The sequence below is a fragment of the Malaclemys terrapin genome, chromosome 8 (genome assembly GCF_027887155.1).
Source record: "Malaclemys terrapin pileata isolate rMalTer1 chromosome 8, rMalTer1.hap1, whole genome shotgun sequence".
NCBI lineage: Eukaryota > Metazoa > Chordata > Testudines > Emydidae > Malaclemys > Malaclemys terrapin.
The window spans coordinates 69,010,309-69,030,840 of record NC_071512.1 but is presented as its reverse complement, the minus strand read 5'-3'; the positions used below and the strand labels follow the sequence as shown (position 1 = coordinate 69,030,840).

Sequence of the window (20,532 nt, the reverse complement as noted above, 5' to 3'; positions counted from 1 at the left end):
TAGCAGACCACAGAGTCTCTGTCAGACCAGAGATAAGGGTACAGGACTGCTTCAAAATCTTGTGTTGCTAGCAGGTCATTACACAAGCTAAGGACAAGCTGATCAGACATCTTAGCCTTATGTGTTATGCTTAGTTACAACAACAACAAAAAATTGCTAATAAAAGTTTAGGATTACTTTTTTGTGCCCAAGTCATAAATTGGTTTTATAAATAAAGACAGAATTCCAATGCCTGTTATATTTTTTCAATACAATTATAGTGGCTAAAGCGGGCACTACAAGTTAGATGGCTATGGTAACCATTCCTCCTATTCGACACAAACGGAAGAATTTTCCATGATATTTTTGAAATGCTAAAAGTTCTCTCATCGGTATAAAGATAGGTTGGGTATTGACTCAAGATGACAGTTTAACTGGCATTAAAATGGCACTCATCTCTGTTCCTTTCTGTCCTTACAAGTTAATTGTTTTGGGAATGCTGGCCAAAATTTTCAAATTCGGGTGCATTATGTATCTCAGTGAAATAGCCTGATTTTCATAGGTATTCAACATCCACAACTTTTATTTACTTAAGCACGAGTTATGCTTATTCAGCATCTCTAAGAATGAGAGTGGTTTATTTTGGTGCTTAACTGTGGATTTAAATGCCTGACTTTGGGCACCCCAGTTTGACAATTTTGTCCTATGTATTTAACATTTTGTAATTTTTTTAAGTGTAAGAAAGTTTTGCACGTGTTTTGAGTATTTCCATATCAAATGTGCAAAAGATATGCATTTGTAAACCGAGCCTACAAAACCCTTGAAAGGTTTACAACTGCAAATGCGTCATTTCCATCAGATCTACTGAGGAGAAGCAATCTTCAGAGTCATGAATGTCTGATCATTTTAACCTGCCTGAAACAGATGTCATGTTCATGCTAGTCAAACATCTGTTGTTGTCCATGTGTTACACTGACTAACATGTATGTGCTCCCATTCATCTTCTATGCATAGTTCATTTTAACCAAGCATGTAATGTGCTATTACTCTGCTACTGTATACATTTTGTATACATTTCTGTTCTTCCTTGCAAGACTGTGAATGCTTCGGCCACTCCAACCTGTGCAGTTACATCGAGCTGCTAAATACAGTCATTTGCGTGAGCTGTAAACACAACACTAGAGGGCAGCACTGTGAGTTATGCAGGCTGGGCTACTTCAGAAATGCTTCTGCAGAGCTGGACGATGAAAATGTATGCATAGGTCAGTTTCATTATAATTCCGGCTTTTGTTCTTTGCCTTTTCAGCTATTGGGAGCTACTAGTGAGTCAGCTAGCAATTTGTACCACTGCTATATATATTGGCCAGCTGACCTAGAATGAGCTTTTTCAATGGATAAGAGCATCTTCTGTGTAGACATTGTATGCATTTGCCCCTGTTTTAATTGTGGCCTTGGGGCTGTATTTTGAATGTCTATAAGAACAATATAAAGCAGCAAAATCATTGCTAAAGCTTTTAGGAAGCTCTTCACAGGAGCTCTGGGATAAACTGATTGTGCAGTGCTTCCACACAGAAGAAATCACATGGGAGTTGCAAAACATAAGGACTGAGCCTTAAGTTATAAACTCAGATCTTGCAGTTGGGCCAATGCGTACAGACCCTTGCACCTACAGGGAGACCCATAAGAGTTAATCTGAGGGCAAGACCAGTGTCTATATTTGTAACAACATAATTTTTTGCATCCAGATTTCAAAAATAAACATACTGTGCCCAATTGTCTTCTCAAATAAAAGGGTATAAATTCAGAGTTAATTCCCTTCATTTTTAATGTATGCCCTTGTAGCTGAGAGCATAATTTTTCAAATCAGTTATATCCAACAAAATAAGTCAGATGCCAAAACTCACAAAAAAAATTTCTGAGAGCCATATCTGATAGTTTTGAAGAAAACTCCTGAGGGTCAATGATGCTTCAAACATGTATACACTATAATCCCATGAAAACTTCCAAACAGCTAAAACTAGGAGAATGCCAGAACAGAACACCATTAATAAGAATGACATACAGAAGAAAATATAAGACATTTGTTGCACTGAGGCAGACTTACATTATCTCAGATACTGTTTAGTGAGAAAGAGGTTGGACTATCTGGATGAAAATTTAACATATAGTATGTTGAAAATACAGGTTCATTCTATGGCCATTAGTTAACAAATGGCCTTAAAAGCTTGTTCCAATTATAATATTGGATATAATATAAATATATAATATAAATATAAAATTTACAATATTGCTTATAACTATGATCCTCATTACAGTCAGTCATGGATTTCAACTATATCCATTCACCCCATCTACAAAGCAGGATGCTTTCTGTCATTAATCAGAGAGTAACCAAAGAGTTAATACAGGACTGAAAAAAAGTAATATTTTTGTGCAATTCAAAAATAGACTGTGGACATTTTCATAGTAAGTCACATTTCATGTGACTTTTTTTAATTCATTGGAAAGATTCAGCCAAAACCTATTTAGATGATCATTTGTTCCAATCTGCAACTTATCGATATATTTTTTATTTAATGAAAAACAAGACACAGGCATACTGTATTTCATGTGTCCTTTTTAACACTGGTTGATACCATGTGAAATAAAGTGCATTATTCCCTTTGACATTAATTAAACTGAGCTAATATGAACTTCAGTATGACAACTAGAAAGTCAGCAGCTCACATTATCCTGATAAATAAAATAAACATATGCCATATATAGTACTGTTGAACAGAACTATCCCTTCCTAGTAATTGTTTGCTGTGAACAAGGGACATTGTCTTTATGACAACAGGGTTGTGTACTTTAAACTGGCTAAAGAAGCTCAGAGATATGGAAAGATATCTAGTAACCTTTCCTTTTTTTCCCCATAGACACATTCACTAGATTGTCACCTAATATTCATTGAAATACTGGGGTGGGGCGGGAATCAATAGTTATTGCAGTGTGGGCAGCATGGAGGGGTTAATAAAGCAGGAGCCAAAAATGATGACTTTTAAAAATAATTTGCAAGCAATACATTTAGAATTAGTTCACAAAATGAACAACTGAGCAGATTTCAGCATTCCTCAGACTCAGCAGAAATAAAATTTTAAAAACTTTAATCAGGAAGATTCTTCAGAAAATAAAAATATACAGAGCATTTTCTGACCTTCACACCCTAATGTAAGCAAAATTCTCATGGACTCCTATCGGCATTGTACCCTGTGGGATGACTGCAAAAAGGGCAAAATAGTACCTATCAGACAATGTCATTTTAAATAAAAAATATAAATCAAGTATAGAACAGTTCCTCAGGTTTGCAGTTTATCATACTGCATACAAAATCTACATATGCTGACTGATGCCCCGACTCAGGAAAACGTCCTTAAAGTCAGTTTGACTAATGCCAAGTCTACACTACAGACCTATAGTAGTACACCTCTACCAATATAACGCGCCCCAATATAACACAAATTCAGATATAACGCAGTAAAGCAGTGCTTGGGGCGGGGGGAAGCTGCGCACTCTGTCGGATCAAAGCAAGTTCAATATAACGCGGTTTCACCTATAACGCGGTAAGATCTTTTGGCTCCCGAGGACAGCGTTATATCGGGGTAGAGGTGTATAACTACATTGCTCAGAGGTGTGGAATACACACCTAACCCTCCCTCCAACATAGACAGCACTATGTCAACGGGAGAGCTTCTCCCTCCGACATAGCCCTTTAGCGGAGGTGGATTAACTACACCATCAGGAGAAGCTCTCCCACCAGTGTAGGAGCGTCTTACTAAAGTGCTACAGTGGCACCTGTGCTGCTCTAGTACTGTACAAGAAGACAAGCCCTTAGGCACAAACTGCAAAACTTTCCTGAAAAGGATTGGATGTAAACATGTGCTTGAGTGCTTTCCTGTGTTGGGGCTCTAGAGACTTGTTCCTGCAAGCCGCTGCACACTCTCAACTCCCCTCAATTTCAGTGAGAGTTAAAGATACTCAACACTTCCGAGACTCACGTCTGCAACGTGTCTCACTCTATTGGAAATGCTCATTTGATTACCCAGAGCCTGAGAGCCACTCAGTGTTGTGGGTTTTAATTACACATTTAGTAGATCGGTGGACAAACTAATAAGGAGATTTGCATTGATATTTACGTATGAATATCTTATTTTTCCAGTGCAGTGGTTTTTCCCATTTCCAGACAGAGTGTTTAGGAAAATAAAAAATGTTTGGCTAAGCTAGCTTCATCAAAGGAAATATTTATTGACATTATTCAAACCAAGTGAAAAACATGCATGGTAAGTGTATGGATAAAAAAAAAGTGACAGCTACATAATATACATTAGTCAAGATTAGACCAAATGGAGGAAACACAATATGTTGCTTTTAGAAATGACAGAGATACAAATAACTGAGATACTGAGAATGTTTTTAGCTGTGAACTCAAATAAGAACATTTTATACAGTGAGCTTACATCTGAATCAACAAGCTCTTACACTGAAGGAACAGTAACAGTATTTGAAGACTTACACTTAAATATAATTTGCACAAAGTCTCAAAAGCCATATAATGCTTTATTTTGCAGAGGCCATTGGCTACTTTGTACTGCATGTACATGGTGATTAGTTGTTTTGTAATTACTGATGAAGCACTTGGCTTTTCTATATAAACTTCAAATACAAGTACCAGGTCTTTGAATTATGCAATTACTCTGTGGTGTGATACCATAATTACATGAAGGTAACACATTTAGTGTCATGTGAATGAACCTTTGTAAGCAAGAAGCTGTGAGCTACCTAAAAATGCAGTTCCATACATAATACCATGGAGCATACATAACTATAGCATACAATGTAGTTACAGATGAGACACCAAGTTTCTTTTGCCTCAGAAAGAGATACTAAAATGATTTTTTTTAAACTTTCTCAAATAAGTGCCAATCCTGTAGACATTAGTCACATGCTTAACTTTACACACGGGAGTAATCTTACAACCTCCATGAGACTATGCAAATGCACATAGTTAAGCACATGCCTAAGTGTTTGCAAGATTGGGGTAATAATTTGTTGAGCTGCACTTTAAATTTTTTTTTTTTTTTGGTAATACCCCTTTAACGTATCTTTTTTAAAGAGGCTTGTCAGAACAGTACATTTATAAAGAGGTTTGTCATAACAGCTTTTTTAATCCAGTATATATTGTCCCCTTTAGTCGCAAAATATAAGTCTGATACTCTTTACTTATTGATGTGATTCAAGGCAATGGGAGTTTTTCGTTGACCTTTAGATCAGGCTTTCCATTTTGTGGGGCAATATATTATATACAGATAGTCTATTCCATGCTTGACTCTTCTCCCACTTATACTCATTTTACATGAGTTTAATTCCACTGTGTTCAGTTGAGTTACTTTCAGTTTAGTGAGAGGAGAATCAGGCCATTTCCTTATAATATTCAGTGCTGTTAGCTTTTGACTTACACTTCTTTAAATAAAAGTGACTGTCTGCATTTAGTACCTCAACCCTATGCCTATTTACATAAAGGTTTTGAATGTCTGATTAACATCAGGAGTGCCAATTTTTTTATATGGCACCCACTGAGGCATAACTGCTCAATGTTCCACAATGTTTTTTGGGGGGCTATGTCAGTATTCAACTTCATTAATTAATGTTGTTGGCTAATTGACTGGATTATTATTGTGGAACTGTGTTTGCCAGAGGTAACTATTCTTCTCCAGCATGCCAAATGTTTGAAATGTCCTCTTTAATTTAAAGTTAATAAGCAGTAAGGCAACAGGTGACAAATTTGTTACTGGTAATAATCCTTTCCCCATAAAAAAAATTTCCATTGGATTTTAAAATATTTTAATGCTTTTTCCTCTTCTGTCATTTGTAATATTGCTGCAATTTAATATAGTCCTAGCAAACAATAGCAGCAAGGTAGCTTGATTAAAAGGGAAAAAAAATAAACAATGCACCCAGCAAGGTTGCCAATGGATTTGTATCTCTTGCCTTTGATAGCAGCAGAGATCAGGTGTGTGGACAAAATTATTGTTAGAGGTAGGGTGTGGCCTCAGATACAACAGTGGAGTTACTGTAGGTTTATGTTGGTGTAAACGAGATCAGAATTTGGTCCTTAAGCTTAGAGAAAATATACAGCTGATCCATAGTAGTGCCAGAAAACTCAACACTGCTGTCAGTTATCTTCCTTCTTCGAAGGGCTCTCACCTGCCGTGGAGCCCAGAGCTGAGCACTGAATTTGTGATGGTGTTAAAGAGAGAAGTCTGTGGTTCAAGTAACTCCCCACTTAACGTCCTCTTGCTTAACATTGTTTCGATCTTACGTCCCTGCTCAATTACAGAACATGCTCCATTTAAAGTTGTGCAATGCTTCGCTATAACATCATTTGGCTGCCTGCTTTGTCCACAGCTGGCAGCCCCGCTATCAGCTCCCCTATGCGCCCCCCCCAGCACCTCCTGCCCTCCATCAGACCTCGCGGATCAGTGCCTTCCCCCTCCTCTCTCCGCCTCCTTCCTGCATCAATCAGCTGGCTTGTAGCATTCAGGCGGGAGGGGAGAGGAGCTAGGACTCGGCGCACAGGCTCCCCCTCCCACCCCTGCCTCCTGAACACCGCAAACCAGCTGATTGCCACGGGCAGGAGGCAGGGGAGGGCGGGGAGAGCAGAGTCCTCGCTCCTCCCCACCCCTCCTGGCCCCTGAATGTCGCAAGCCAGCTGATTGCCACAGGCAGGGGGCGGGGGAGCGAGGGCACGGCACACCTTTCCTGCCTCCTGCCCGCGGCAATCAGCTGGCTTGCAATGTTCAGGAGGGAGGGGAAGCCTGCACGCTGTGTCCTCACTCCTTCCCCCCCACCTCCTGCCTTCTGAATGCTGCAAGCCAGCTGATTGCCACGGGCAGGAGGCAGGGGAGGGAGGAGTTAGGAGCGAGGACGCGGCGTGTGAAGTAAAGGGGAAAGAAGAGGCGGGTTAAGGATGGGGACTTGGGGGAAGGGGTGGCATGGGCAGGCTGAGGGTTGAGCTCACCACCCATGGTGCTTGCAGAGAAGGGGAAGCTGCCACTGCTGCTGCACAATGTGAATCTCCTAGCCTACAGCACCTTCAGCCTCCTTGCCTGCCTCATTGTCTCCAGTGCCAGTGGGCTGTGCTTGTGTGGGGTAAGGCAGGGGCACCTCCCAACTATACTACAATGCTGTACGGCAAAAAAAAATTCCCTGGAACCTAACCCCCCCCTCCCCCCGCCCATTTACATTCATTCTTATGAGGAAATTGGATTCACTTAACATCATTTCACTTAAAGTCGCACTTTCAGAAACATAACTGCAACATTAAGTGAGGAGTTACTGTATTACCCTAGAAAAAAGGTTGTGGAAATAAAGGGGTCAACCCAAACCACCACAATTTACTAGTCTTTGGTCAGGTTCAGGCACATGAGAGGAAAAAAAAATCTACATTTGGGTGCTGGAGTGCTTCACTGGATCTTCCATCCTCACATCCACCCCCTACCCCCCATGGGAGTGGAAGAAGAGAGGTAGAATGAAAATGACAGCTAAAAGTCAGTACTGACAAAGTCTTGTAGTATTTTGCTCCCCACCTCAAGGTTGTTTTGGAATATGTGAAAGGTGCATTGTAAATTCTCATCACTACAATGGCAAGTACCTACATAAATAAACATACTACTCCTAAATATAAAGGGAAGACTATCTTGGAAATAAGTAAAGTGCATTTATATAGCACTTTAAAAATATTCAGCAGAACTCGAAGTATTGAGTGATACAGCTACACCTATTTTAATAATTTAAAACAGATTTCATCCTGATGGCATATCGATTTATCCTTGCTATACAAATCTCTCCTTCTGTTCATTAAACTATACAAAACCTCCTTACTAAAATGGAATATCCATTATGATCAGTTACCTTTTTACTCTACATCTTTTCTGTTTAGTTTTCCCCCTCACATAATCAGACAGAGGTCTGCTCTTAAAAAGACCAAACAAATGAAAAGTGGACCTGTGGTAATTATTCTCTCTCCTCCAAATGTCATTAATAGACAGTCTTCCTTTACTTTTAAACACTAGAATTGCTTCCTTTATTGCTATTGTTTGAATTATGGCCAGCGTATGTGTGTTGTCTTGTTTCTGCAGACTGTAATTGTAACCCTTTTGGCTCTGTCCATGATCGCTGTAATGACACAGGATTCTGTGAGTGTAAGGAGGGAACATCAGGGACTAAATGTGATAAGTGTCTGCTGGGATATATCTGGCACAGCTTAGGCTGTCAACGTAAGTAACTGAGAGCTGCCCTTTTCCTGCACCTTTGCTGTCTGTGCTTCTGTATCCCAGCATGTGCAGCTACTTAGAGTTGAAAAAGAGCAAAACTTTTACAAGCTTTAAAAATGCCTTACTGCCTGAACCTTTATAGATACTTCCAAATGAGGGCAGTAAATTGACTGTGCAGTCCATTTATTTCATTATGCTTTTAGTGCCCTCTCCCCTTTTCTGTGCTAATGCCTGGAGGAGCTTGTACTGAAATATGCAGATCTGTGTGTCTTGCCCGCTATCAATTAATTTGTGTGAGCTAAACCACAAGTGCAACTTTCCAAACTTAAAAATTCTTACTGAAAGGCAAAAGGTGATATCTAAGTGTATTAACATATTTCTGTGACTGAACTTCTGCCTTTTTGAGTAACTTAAAAATCTGAGTTCATAAATTAAATTACATCTATATAATATATAGAGAACAGCGTACTAACTCATTACTTCATATTATAGCGCCTAAACCAAAAATACAGTCTAAACCAGAGTTAATAAATCTAAAGATTTTAACAAAAATAGCATTTAATATTAACTTTTAGTAGCAGATGATCAATATTTAGCTATACAGTAAGCTTTTTTTCTGGATAACACAAGCAAATGCAACACCATTACATATTGGGCTAGGGTGCTGCTGCTGGATTCTTTGTATTAACTCCTTAATATTCTAATCTCTATAACTACTACTTTTGAGGATTTAATTCTACAAACGCTTGAACATCCTTTTATTTGTTTCTTTCACCTTCTCTCCCTGATTCTCAGCATTTGTATCTCTCTCTCTCTCTCTCTCTCACACACACACACACACACACACACACACACACACACACACACACACACACACGAGACAGTTTCTGCAAGAAGAATTACTGGCATAGTGTCTTAGCTATAGATTCTAAAATACTCTAAAACCAAATACAAATGATATATCCTAAGATTACTTCGCCTCCTAAAATACAACTATGGGGGGGGGGGGGAGAGAGAGAGAGAGACCTTGGCCTTCAAACAAGCAGACAACAGTTCCAAAGCGAGGAACTTGAAAAACTATCAGGAATTGCAGGTACGAAGACTATAACTCCCAAAATAGAAAGTATCAGCTACTGAAGGTTTGCCATAGGCAGTCTATAGAGATGAATGACCTATTCACAGCAAACATTTTATTCAATGAATTTGGCCTGTTTCTACATTTGTGAATTATATACACACAGATTTGATTTTAACATGTTTGTTATTCAGTAACTGGTTTATGCAAACATATTTTACAGCAACTTTCAAGGTTTTGAAATTTGGTTTCCTTCCTCACTGGAACTAAAACAAAATTTTTCAAATGCTTTTAAGGAAAAAACAGAATTGTGTCGAATTGTACATTTTGAGACTGAAACCTGAGGTTTCTGATTTGGGAATCAGTGTGTCCCCCCCCCCCATGCCTTGGTTCAAGTCCCTGCTCTGCCTGATTCAGAGTGGTCCAGGATGAACAAAAAAAAAAAAAACTGCAGTGAAGCAAGCTGAGTAGGGACTTGAGTCTCCTGTATCCTAGCCCAGTTCCCTACTATCAGGCTATGAACCATGTAAGAGCTCCATTTCCTAATCCTTCTAGTGCTGCTCCACATAGATTACGACAACCTACTATTGCTTTCAATTACTCCTTTAGCTCAAGTACCAGAGGTCTGTGCAGTGAATCTAAAGGTACAAACCCTCTTGATGAATTATCTGGGTGTCAATATTGGGCCACATGATGGAATTTCAGTTTGCTTTTTTTGAAAACCTAGGAAATTAGGCCCAATAAAGGAAAATTGAGGCTGCAAAGTCAAGCACTCAAAACCTTAATTTGCCCCCTTTCTGCATACATATTATCACACAGACTTTAATTACGTGATCATGTACTATTTTTCCACGGGATCCCTGCCTTACTCAGTGCACAGGATGGACTTGCTCCAGAAACGATACAGGAGGGAAGGAAAGGAGGCTGTTCAACCCCTACTTAATTTGTTGCAGAAGTTGGAAGCTGTATAGTGAATGAGCCAGGGGGACTACAATAAGAGAAAGAATGATCTCATGATTAAAGCAGTTGACTGCTGCCCTGGTGAAATGGATTCTCTCCCTGCCTTTGCCAGAGTGCTTATGTGATTTTAGTCAAGTCATTTATATCAAACTTTTCTCACATGGTCAGTAATTGTGTATATCTTATTTCCTGAGTGCTTGTCCTGAGACCCTGGGGCCTGATTTGCAGAAGTGCTGAGCACTCACATCTACAGCTGAAGTCAGTGAGGAGTTGTGCTTTGAACACATAAAGAGCTATATAATGAAAAAGAAGGTTCTAGGCATCTCAGATTGGATACCCAAAATTAGTGGATACTTCTGACCTTTATCTTTCTGTGACTCAGTTTCACATCTGTAAAACAGGGATAATACAATTCTGTTATCTCACCGGGCTGCCATGAAAATAAATGCAATAATATTTGTGAAGCTTTGAGGAGAGATTAAAAAGGGAATGTTCAGCTTGGAAGAGAGAATATGATAGAGGTCTATAAAATCACGAATGGTGTGGATAAAGTAAATAGGGAAGTGTTGTTCACTGCTTTAAATAACACAGGAAATCAGGGGTCACCCAATGAAATTAGTAGGCAACAGGTCTACAATAAACATAAGAATATAAGAATAGCCATACTGTGTCAGACCAAGGGTCCATCCAGCCCAGTATCCCGTCTACTGACAGTGGCCAATGCCAGGTGCCCCAGAGGGAGTGAACCTAACAGGTAGTGATCAAGTGATCTCTCTCCTGACATCCAACACCACCCTCTGACAAACAAAGGGGAGGGACACCATTCCTTACCCATCCTGGCTAATAGCCATTAATGGACTTAACCTCCATGAAATTATCCAGTTCTCTTTTAAATCCTGTTATAGTCCTAGCCTTCACAACCTCCTCAGGCAAGGAGTTCCACAAGTTGACTGGGCGCTGTGTGAAGAGAATTTCCTTTTATCTGTTTTAAACCTGCTGCCCATTCATTTCATTTGGTGGCCCCTAGTTCTTATATTATGGGAACAAGTAAATAACTTTTCCTTATCCACTTTCTGTACATCACTCATGATTTTATATACCTCTATCATATCCCCCCCCCCTTAGTCTCCTCTTTTCCAAGCTGAAAAATCCTAGCCTCTTTAATCTCTCTCTATATATGGGATCCGTTCCAAACCCCTAATCATTTTAGTTGCCCTTCTCTGAACCTTTTCTAATGCCAGTATATCTTTTTTGAGATGAGGAGACATCTGTACGTAGTATTCAAGATGTGGGCGAACCATGGATTTATATAAGGGCAATAAGATATTCTCCGTCTTATTCTCTATCCCCCTTTTTAATGATTCCTAACATCCGGTTTGCTTTTTTGATTGCCGCTGTACACTGCGTGGACGTCTTCAGAGAACTATCCACGATGACTCCAAGATCTTTTTCCTGATTAGTTGTAGCTAAATTAGCCCCCATCATATTGTATGTATAGTTGGATATATGTATAGTTTATGTTCTTATGTAACCCCATGCTCTTGGTGTCCCTGAGCCTCTGACTGCCAGATGCTGGGAGTGGATGGATCACTTGATAATTGCCCTATTCTGTTCATTCCCTTTGAAGCACCTGGCATTGGCTGCTATTGGAAGACAGGATACTGGCCTAGATGGACCATTGGTTTCACCCAGTAAGGCCATTCTTATGTTCTGTGTTCAGAACTGGATTGGAATAGCTAGTGCAGCAAATAAAGCATGAGGCCACATGCTGAACAACAAGGAGAAAACAAAACTATTGAATTGCTGTTCGACGCTGGAAACTTACATTGACATAGCGATCTCTCTCACGGATGTGAAAAATCCACACCCCTGAGAGACGTAGATATTCTGACCTAACCCTCGATATACACAGTACTACTGCCTCTTGGGCAGCTGGATTAACTACAGCGATGGCAGAACCCCTTCCTTTGGTACAGGTAGTGTCTACACTGAAGTGCTATAGCAGTGCAGCTGCTGCTGTAGCATTTCAAGTGTAGACAAGCCCTAAATGAGCACTGCCCATTCTATGGACTGAATGAGGCAGGAGTCCTGTGGGAAAAAATATTATGTGATCATGTAATTAAAGATGTATCATAATGCACATGCCCAAGATTAGGATTAAGGATTAAACAGGCAACCTTATTTCTGGCATTTCCTACCATTTGAGTGCCTGAGTTTGCAACCTCAATTTTCTTTTAACATAGTGTTGGCATTCCCTCCAATACCTTAACCTCCCAGCAACTCAGCTCGACTCTGAACTAGTCATTTAGGTTTCTTTACTGGTATACAGTAAAACTACACTGAGTTGATCAGACTCTGCTAGCACGGGGGTTGACACAAGTCCAAAGTACATAATCATTAATCTAATTATATATACATTCCTGAAAGAGAATGCCGTGTGCACATTTTATTTTACATCATATCACGCACTCTGTGATTGGTTCATTAATTTCTGGGAACCATACTCCATACACATCATGAACTGTTCACATGCCACACATCTGCCATCCATTACACATTAATCACTACTCTACTATTCCCGTATCTAATAGTTACATATTTATATGTACTGTGAACACTGCTGTCAATTCATGCTTTGTTCACTGTCTCATGTCCTTGGTCAGAATAGACTTCTTCATAGTGGTTTTTGTGTGTAATATGTAGTTAAACTAAATTTTGTTGAATCAAAGTTCCCGCAAAATATTTTTCAGGATATCTAGTTAAAACACTAGAAGACTGATATATTCAGAAAGTTAAAATGCAGCAAGGGATATTTAATAAGTTTCTTTACTTGGCACAAAGGAAACAAATACCAACGCTCATCTATTCAAAAGTCAGAAAAAACTTGTTTCTGAATGCAGTTGTCAGGGTTATAGGATGGACATCAGATTGCCATGTATTCAACATATCAAGCTGAGTACACACTGATTAAAATCCGCTGTCTGATATTTCAGTGTGCAGCAGATGAGTCTGTGATCTAGTTGCTTTTGCAATTGGCCCATTTTTTTTTTCCAATTAATTTCTGTCTGGAAGATTTTATTTACTATTTTCTTCTAGAAAATTACATGAAAACTAAAAATCACTGCACTGCATTATCAAGACTCTGGAGGGATTATTTGCCTGAGCATGCCAAGGGTGGTGTTGATCTAATTCCCTGTAACAGCTTTTTCTGGGCCATGATGCTACAGAAATATATATATATGTAAAGGGACCTTTTCCTTTTTAAAAAAATATGGCTTATTTACAAAATTAGGCATATTTATGTTTAGAGAGCTTTCCCAGTGTGTAGTATTGACCTACTGGAGCCAGAAATTTGACCTGCTATCACACAAATCCATATTCTATGTCATGTCAGTTCATAGTGTAGATTTAAAATACTAAAAAACATTGTTATACATACCAAGTGGATAGCATTCCACAGTTGTTAATCCATTTCTTTAAAAAATGATATACAAAGGCCTATTTTGTTTTATGGACCAAGGTGCTGCAATATTTTTTATAAATTAAGGTCCAGATTGTTCTTAGTACTGCATGGACACAAGTGGGAAGAAGGCATAGAGACACCTAGCTCACCCCTTGCATCCCTGTTCATACAGGGGCCAGATACAATCTTGGTCCTTGCCTTCCAGATCATAAGTACTAACATTAGCAGCAGTAACCTCAGAGTTCAGGGATTCCACCACGCAGACATAGCATCTAGCAGAGGTGTGCTGGTTCAAGGAGAATGCTTGTACTAAATAAAAGGGTGCAGCTGATGTGACTGCTTTGTGCCAATCACCCATTTCCATCTCAGGTGCGCACACACACACCACCTCCCCTCTCTCTCTCACTCTCCTCCCCCAAAGTCTAGGAAATGGGTGAAAAACAGTCTAGCCCTTAAGCTTGTTTAGAGTTTGAGAAAGTGACCCAGATTATCAGAGATCCTGTTTTTTATTTTGCAGTTCTAGGAATTAAATAATCTTGAATAAAAATAAATACATACATACAGACAAAGCAAGAAGACCAACCACATCTTTGCACATCATGGCCCAGTCCAGAGTGGGTTCTTAATGGCCTGTGATAAGAGGAGCCTGAATCAGAGTGGGGACACATCTGCATCTAGACAAAGGCACTGTCAGTTTTAAAATTAAAGCTGAGTGAATAATAAAGAGCATTTTCCACATTACATTTCTACATATATTTTCTTTTGCCATAGTCTCACCTCTTTTGTGTTCAATTACCATACAGTTTCAAGGGATTTTACTTGATATATGCAGGAATATTTACAGAAACCAGTTTTTAATTTCCCCTATGCAAGGAGTTATGCTGGAAATGTTTGCAATCAGGTAACAGAAAGAATACTTTGGTAGTGATTCTTTCTACCAGTGACAACTTAGCAACACAGTTTGATCAACTCACGGAGTTACAAAAAAAGAGTTTGAAAAAGTCAGATAAAAATCAAACAATGGATACAGTTTAAAAAAAAAAAACCAGCAATCTGCTCCCAGATATTCTGTGAGCAGGTAAAGCAGCTACTGCAATGAGATCCTGGCAAGCAGATCCTTGAGTCGTCACTGAGCCCAAGTGGGGATTTGGGGAGGTGTAGCGGTCCCTCTGCAGATCTGATTACATTATTGTTGTGAAGTATTGGATCAGCTGTTTATCATCTGTTGATTTAACAGTACAAATCTTAAACAATTAGCAAGCATAACATTCCTTTCAGAAGTGTGGGTTTTCAGTCAGATACCTAATGTTAAACTCTAATTCTTCTTCGAGTAGATGCAGATGTGTATTCCAGGTAGGTGCGTGTGTGCCTCTGGATCCGGAGATTTTGCCTAGCAGTACCCGTAGAGGGGTGCCTTGTGTCTATAGCCCTTCCCCTGAATATATGAGGCAGAGCCGCCCTGACCCCTCTCAGTTCCTTCTCAGTACCCATCAGCCGGAGTCGGAGCTCAGTGTGGTTGTTGTTTCACAAACTCGCATTCATCCTTCTTAGCCGAGTTCACTGTACATAGTTAATAGTTAGTAATTAGTGTTAGTTTAAAAAAAAAAAAAAGCGAGAGTAGTGTTAGCGGTAGTGATGCCCTGACCAGGGCCCAAGCATTGCCTTTTCTGTGGAGTGGCAATTCCCAACACCTACACAAGATGCTTGCTCTGCCTTGGTAAAGCACACCTTAAAGTGCGCTGTTCGATCTGTAGATCATTCAAAAAGAGGGCTCAGGGGATGCAGGACCTTCGCCTCAAGCAGCATCTGCTTGGACAGGCCATGTGGCCTGACTCGGTACTGAGGCCTTTCTCGGGTCACAGATCGCCCTCGGAATGGCTGCTGAAGGAGGATTGTTTTTGCAGCATGGAAAATTCCCACAATTGACCTATTTGCGACCAGGGAAAACAAGAAGTGTCGCCATTCTACTTTAATGGGGAGGCTCAGCCTGGGCTCCATCACCAAACTCTTTCCACTGCAGCAAAAAGTTCAAGGTGGATCACCCCGATGTGGCCATGATAGCTGGTTCTTGGGCCTCCTCACCCTGTCAATTCATCCTCCCATACTGCTTCCTCTTCTTCCTGACCTCCTCACACAGGATTACGACCACACCCCAAATCTGGTGATCAGCTCCCTGCACCTTATGGAGGAGATACTGCATAGCTGAATGAAGAAGAGCATTGCTTGGAGGCAGACCAACTGTTCTTACTTAACAGTAGGAAGCCTTCCAATAAGATGGCCTATTTGACTAAGTGGAAGAGGTTCTCAGTGTGGTCCTTGGCCCATAGGGCCTATCTGGCTGGAACTTCAATCCAGGACATCTTGGAGTACCTGCTACACCTTCAAAATCGGGGTTGGTAGCAGTATTGTCATTTCATCCCCCTATCCAAAGGAAATCGTTTTTTTCCAATGCCACAGTGATGAGATTTCTGAAAGGACTTCTTTGCTTGCATCCTGTAGTCCAAGAGCCAGTCCTTTTCTGAGACCCGAACACTTCTTTGCAGCTCTAATGGGGCCTCCATTTGAGCCCCTTGTATCCTGTCCACTGCCCCTCCTGTCTCAAAGAACTACATTCTTCATAGCCATTGCCTCTGCTAGGAGGGTGGGTGAGTTGCAGGCACTTGAAGGCAGGGCCTCCTTACATGCAGGTCTCCAAGGACAAGGTAACATTCCAGTTACAGCGGAAGTTCTTATCCAAGATGGTCTCTCAGTTTCATTTGAACCAAGCGGTGTATTTCCCTGTATTTTTCCTTAAGCTGCATTCCTCTCCAGAGAAGCAATGTTAGATGTTAGATGCTGCCTAGCCTTTTATCTGAACAGGACTGAATAGTTGCAAACAGGAAAGGAGAAGCATGAATCACATACAGACCACATGAAAGGACAAGCAGTCTCTACACAGACCATCTCTAGATGGATAATGTCTTATATCAAGACAGTGTATGAGATAGCGTGGGGTATGCCTCCTCAGCAGATATTGACTCATTTCAATGAGAGCACAGGCTACCAAGGACAAGGTAACATTCCTCAGTGAGACATTTCCATATTGGACATTTGAACAGTTGCCACATGGTTGTCTATACATAGGTTTACGCAATCACTGCTTCTTCCAGAACAGACACTAACGTTAGAGAAGTGGTCCTGCAATTCCTACTTACATAGACTCCAAGCCCCACTCCAACAGGGGGTGCTGCTTCTGAGTCACCTACCTGGAATACACGTCTGCATCTACTCGAAGAAGAATGGTTACTTACTGTAACTGGTTCTTTGAGATGTGATGCATAGCCCGCCCTCCATCCCATCTGCATCGGAGCCTTACCCTGGATGTTCAATGTGAAGGAACTGAGGGGGGGAGGCAGTGTGCCTCATATAGTCAAGGAAGAGGCGATACACACAAGATGTGAATGCTGCCCGTCTACAGATACTGCTAGGCAAAAGCCTCTGGCTCCGGTGTGCAGGGCACAAACATGCCTACCTGGAGTACATATTTGCATCACATCTTGAAGAACCACAATTACAGTAAGTAGCCGTTTCATATATTCTTTGATTTTGCTCCTTTTTCCATTCTTTAATAATTTTAATTAAGGCAGGCAGAGGATTACACTTAAATTCTCATCTCTGATGTTCAAACTATACAAACTGCTTGCATCTGTCTTGTAGACTGAACTTATATCATTCCATAGAATGGTAGATTATTCTGTCACCATGCCTTCTATATATTACCTGATTATTTAAATATAAATAAGCTTCTTTTATTGTCTGAATTCTGCCATGAGTTACAAGTGTTAGCAGCTAAAGCATTTTATGAAAATCATCATGCAGGATGAATTTCCAGAGAAAATCAAACATGAAACCATGAGCCAATGAATTATATAAACATTGCTTGTAGGAAGTTAACATTTGCAATTCAACAAAAAATCTTTTGCTACTGAGAACTTCCAAACATGTCATTCTTAAAAGACATATTACAGCCTTCTGTTCTTTCTAAATAGTTGAAATAAATAAATGCAGTTGTCCTATAGAAATCTCGCCTGCAGGGATACTTAACATGTATATATCTGTGTAGGAAGATACACATTGTACATCACCCTAAATACATAATCATGAATCTTATGCATATGAGGAAGTTATACTGAAGAGGAAGAAGCACAGAATTCAGAATCAGGAAGCCTTGATTTCTAATGCAGCTCTGACATGGTCCTGCTATGTACCTTGGGCAAGTCACTTACCCTCTCTACTTCAGTTTCTCCATCTATTATGATGGAGATAATATTTACTAACCTACCTCACAAGCCTGTTGTGGTGGTTCATTAGGTAGTGCTTTGAATATACCAGACCAAATTACACCAGTTTAAATTCAGAGTAACTTGACTGAAATTAATCCAGAATCACACTGATGTCCCAAGGAATACTATTATTGAAATATGTAAGGATGTGCAATCCAAGAACAAACAAGGCAAAATTATGAATCCCCACAGAGTTATTGGGTCAGATTCTCAGCTGGTATAAATCAATGTACTTCAGTGGAGGTCTATCAATTTACCAGCAGAAAATATGCCTCATAATTCCGTATAGCCCCCTATCACTGTGGATCTTTAAAGACAGAAAAGACAAGATCCATACCTTGGTTCAGGCAAATATAATATATGGGATAACTATACAGTTGCAACAACATATAAGGGACAAAAGCACTTAGGTCAAAGCATGGTTTCATGACAGAAGCGTATTTTAGTGTGGGATTTGATTTGACGAGGGAAAGGGAGTGTGCTTAGCATGAGGAAGGTGAGAGGATGTTTCAAATGTTGAGATTGCAGTGTAGAATGTAATGAAATCAGTGGATATATATTGGTAGCATTGGTAGTGCTGGCATAGGCTAAGGAGCGGTGCCAAAATAGCATTTTCCACTCTACAATGATTTCGTTAGCAATCTACTCTGACCTACAGAGAAAGTGGCATTGATGGGCACTGGAGGGAATTGTGTCTGCTCCTCTCCATGGAGGAAAGGTTTCCATAACAATGCATGACCAAGACATTGGTTGTAAACACAATGGTCAACAGCTAGTGATGTCTTCGGGCATTTCGAAGAAAGTCCCAGGAAGATGACAGCCAACAAACAACTGGAGAGGGAACAGAGTAAAGAGTTTGCATCACACTGCTAGGCCTTTGGGTACTAGTGAGCAATAACTCTCCTTTTAAAAGGGCTAGTGTGATCACCTGGTGTATTTTCCCCCCAAATCAGAGCACATTATACATGGACAGTATTTATAAAACCACAGCACCAATCTGGCCATTTAAGAAAAGAAAAGAGCTCCCTTACCATCATGATGCTATGTTATTTTCTACTCCAATTGCCTTCACAAAGGTGTCAGCTTTCAGGTCTTTCAGCCTTACTAGGGTAGCAACTATTTTTTTCAGATTCCATCATATGGTTATCAGTATTGTCAGCTGTCAAGCTAGCTATTGGAATTTTGACCAAACTAACTTAATCCATTTTTAAGTGGTCAAGAAGCAAAATGCAAAAAATAGGGAGGCTCACAAGACCTAACTACTGAAAAAAGATAAAATACTAATTTAATAAAAATAAGCAGTGCTGCAGGAATTATATTGTACAGACGCGAAGATATTAACCTTTTATTGAATACATACATAGTATTACAGTGGAAGCTCAGAACTGACCAACCACACACCTCATTTAGAACTGGAAGTACAACAATCAGGCAGCAGCAGCAGCCCAAAAAAAAAAAAAATAAAAAAAAAAAGGCAAATACAGTACAATACTATGTTAAACATAAACTACTATAAAATAAAGGAAAAGCAGCATTTTTCTTCTGCATAGTAAAAGCTGTATTAAGTCAGTGTTAGTTGTAAACTTTTGAAAGAACAACCATAACGTTTTGTTCAGAATTATGGACATTCCAGAGTTATGAACAACCTCCATTCCCAGCATGTTCATAACTGAGTTTCTACTGTATATGTAAAGAGCCAAAATAAATCATGCTGATTGATATAATAGCAGTGCATTTCAAAGCAGCACTCTTTAAAGAGTGTGCATACAATTTTTTGGTTCATCAGTTTTTGTTGGCGGTGTATTATGGAAGTTTTCTGCATATCTAAATATTAGGAAATTCATAAAAAGTTAAAGTATCCTATTTGTTTTCTTTAGTCAGTATAATTTTAAAATGGTTAATATTTGATAGGTGAATAATAAATATTTTAATATAGTATATTGCAGTCAGGAGTAGATCAAAAGGAGATACAAAGTAAGCTCCAAAAGATAAACTTTTATTAGGCACATGAAATAGAACGTAAAGCTTGATAGCAATTACCATTTAATCTATTCATGTTTGGAAACATATTGAATAGGAAGCATATAACTCAGTTAATTGTTATGAATTATTAATTGCTCATTTCAACTGTGATGAACAGGGTAGCTCTTATTGTGAAAACCTCTCGTGCTTCTCTTTTAAACCTACTCAGTGGCCTTAACCTTTGTGTAATTTGCTTGCTACCATTTCATGAGAACAAAAAGAAAAGATCCATTCAACCAGTACTGAGGTTTTGATCACATGGGTCTAAAGGGGACAATATAGGTTGAAATAAAACAATCGTCATGTTTAATTAGAGACAAAAAAAGATTATTGACCTGAGTTAATCAAAGGTACTTGACATTTCCTTGCCATCCATGTTATTGATGCAATACTGACACA

The 20,532-nt window shown here is 39.6% G+C and overlaps 1 protein-coding gene across 4 annotated transcripts in view; it reads left to right on the top strand.

Moving 5' to 3' along the window:
• NTNG1 (netrin G1) overlaps positions 1-20,532 on the top strand; it is a 234,529-nt gene that overhangs the window by 180,961 nt on the left and 33,036 nt on the right. Inside the window, exons 8-9 of one of the 4 annotated variants that reach the window (XM_054038089.1) lie at positions 1,074-1,241; positions 8,157-8,294. The exons of 2 other annotated variants lie outside the window; for them this stretch is intronic. In XM_054038089.1, the coding sequence (XP_053894064.1) occupies positions 1,074-1,241; positions 8,157-8,294 (306 nt within the window). The remainder of the gene's footprint in view (positions 1-1,073; positions 1,242-8,156; positions 8,295-20,532) is intronic. One more of the 4 variants, XM_054038086.1, reaches the window with a different exon arrangement.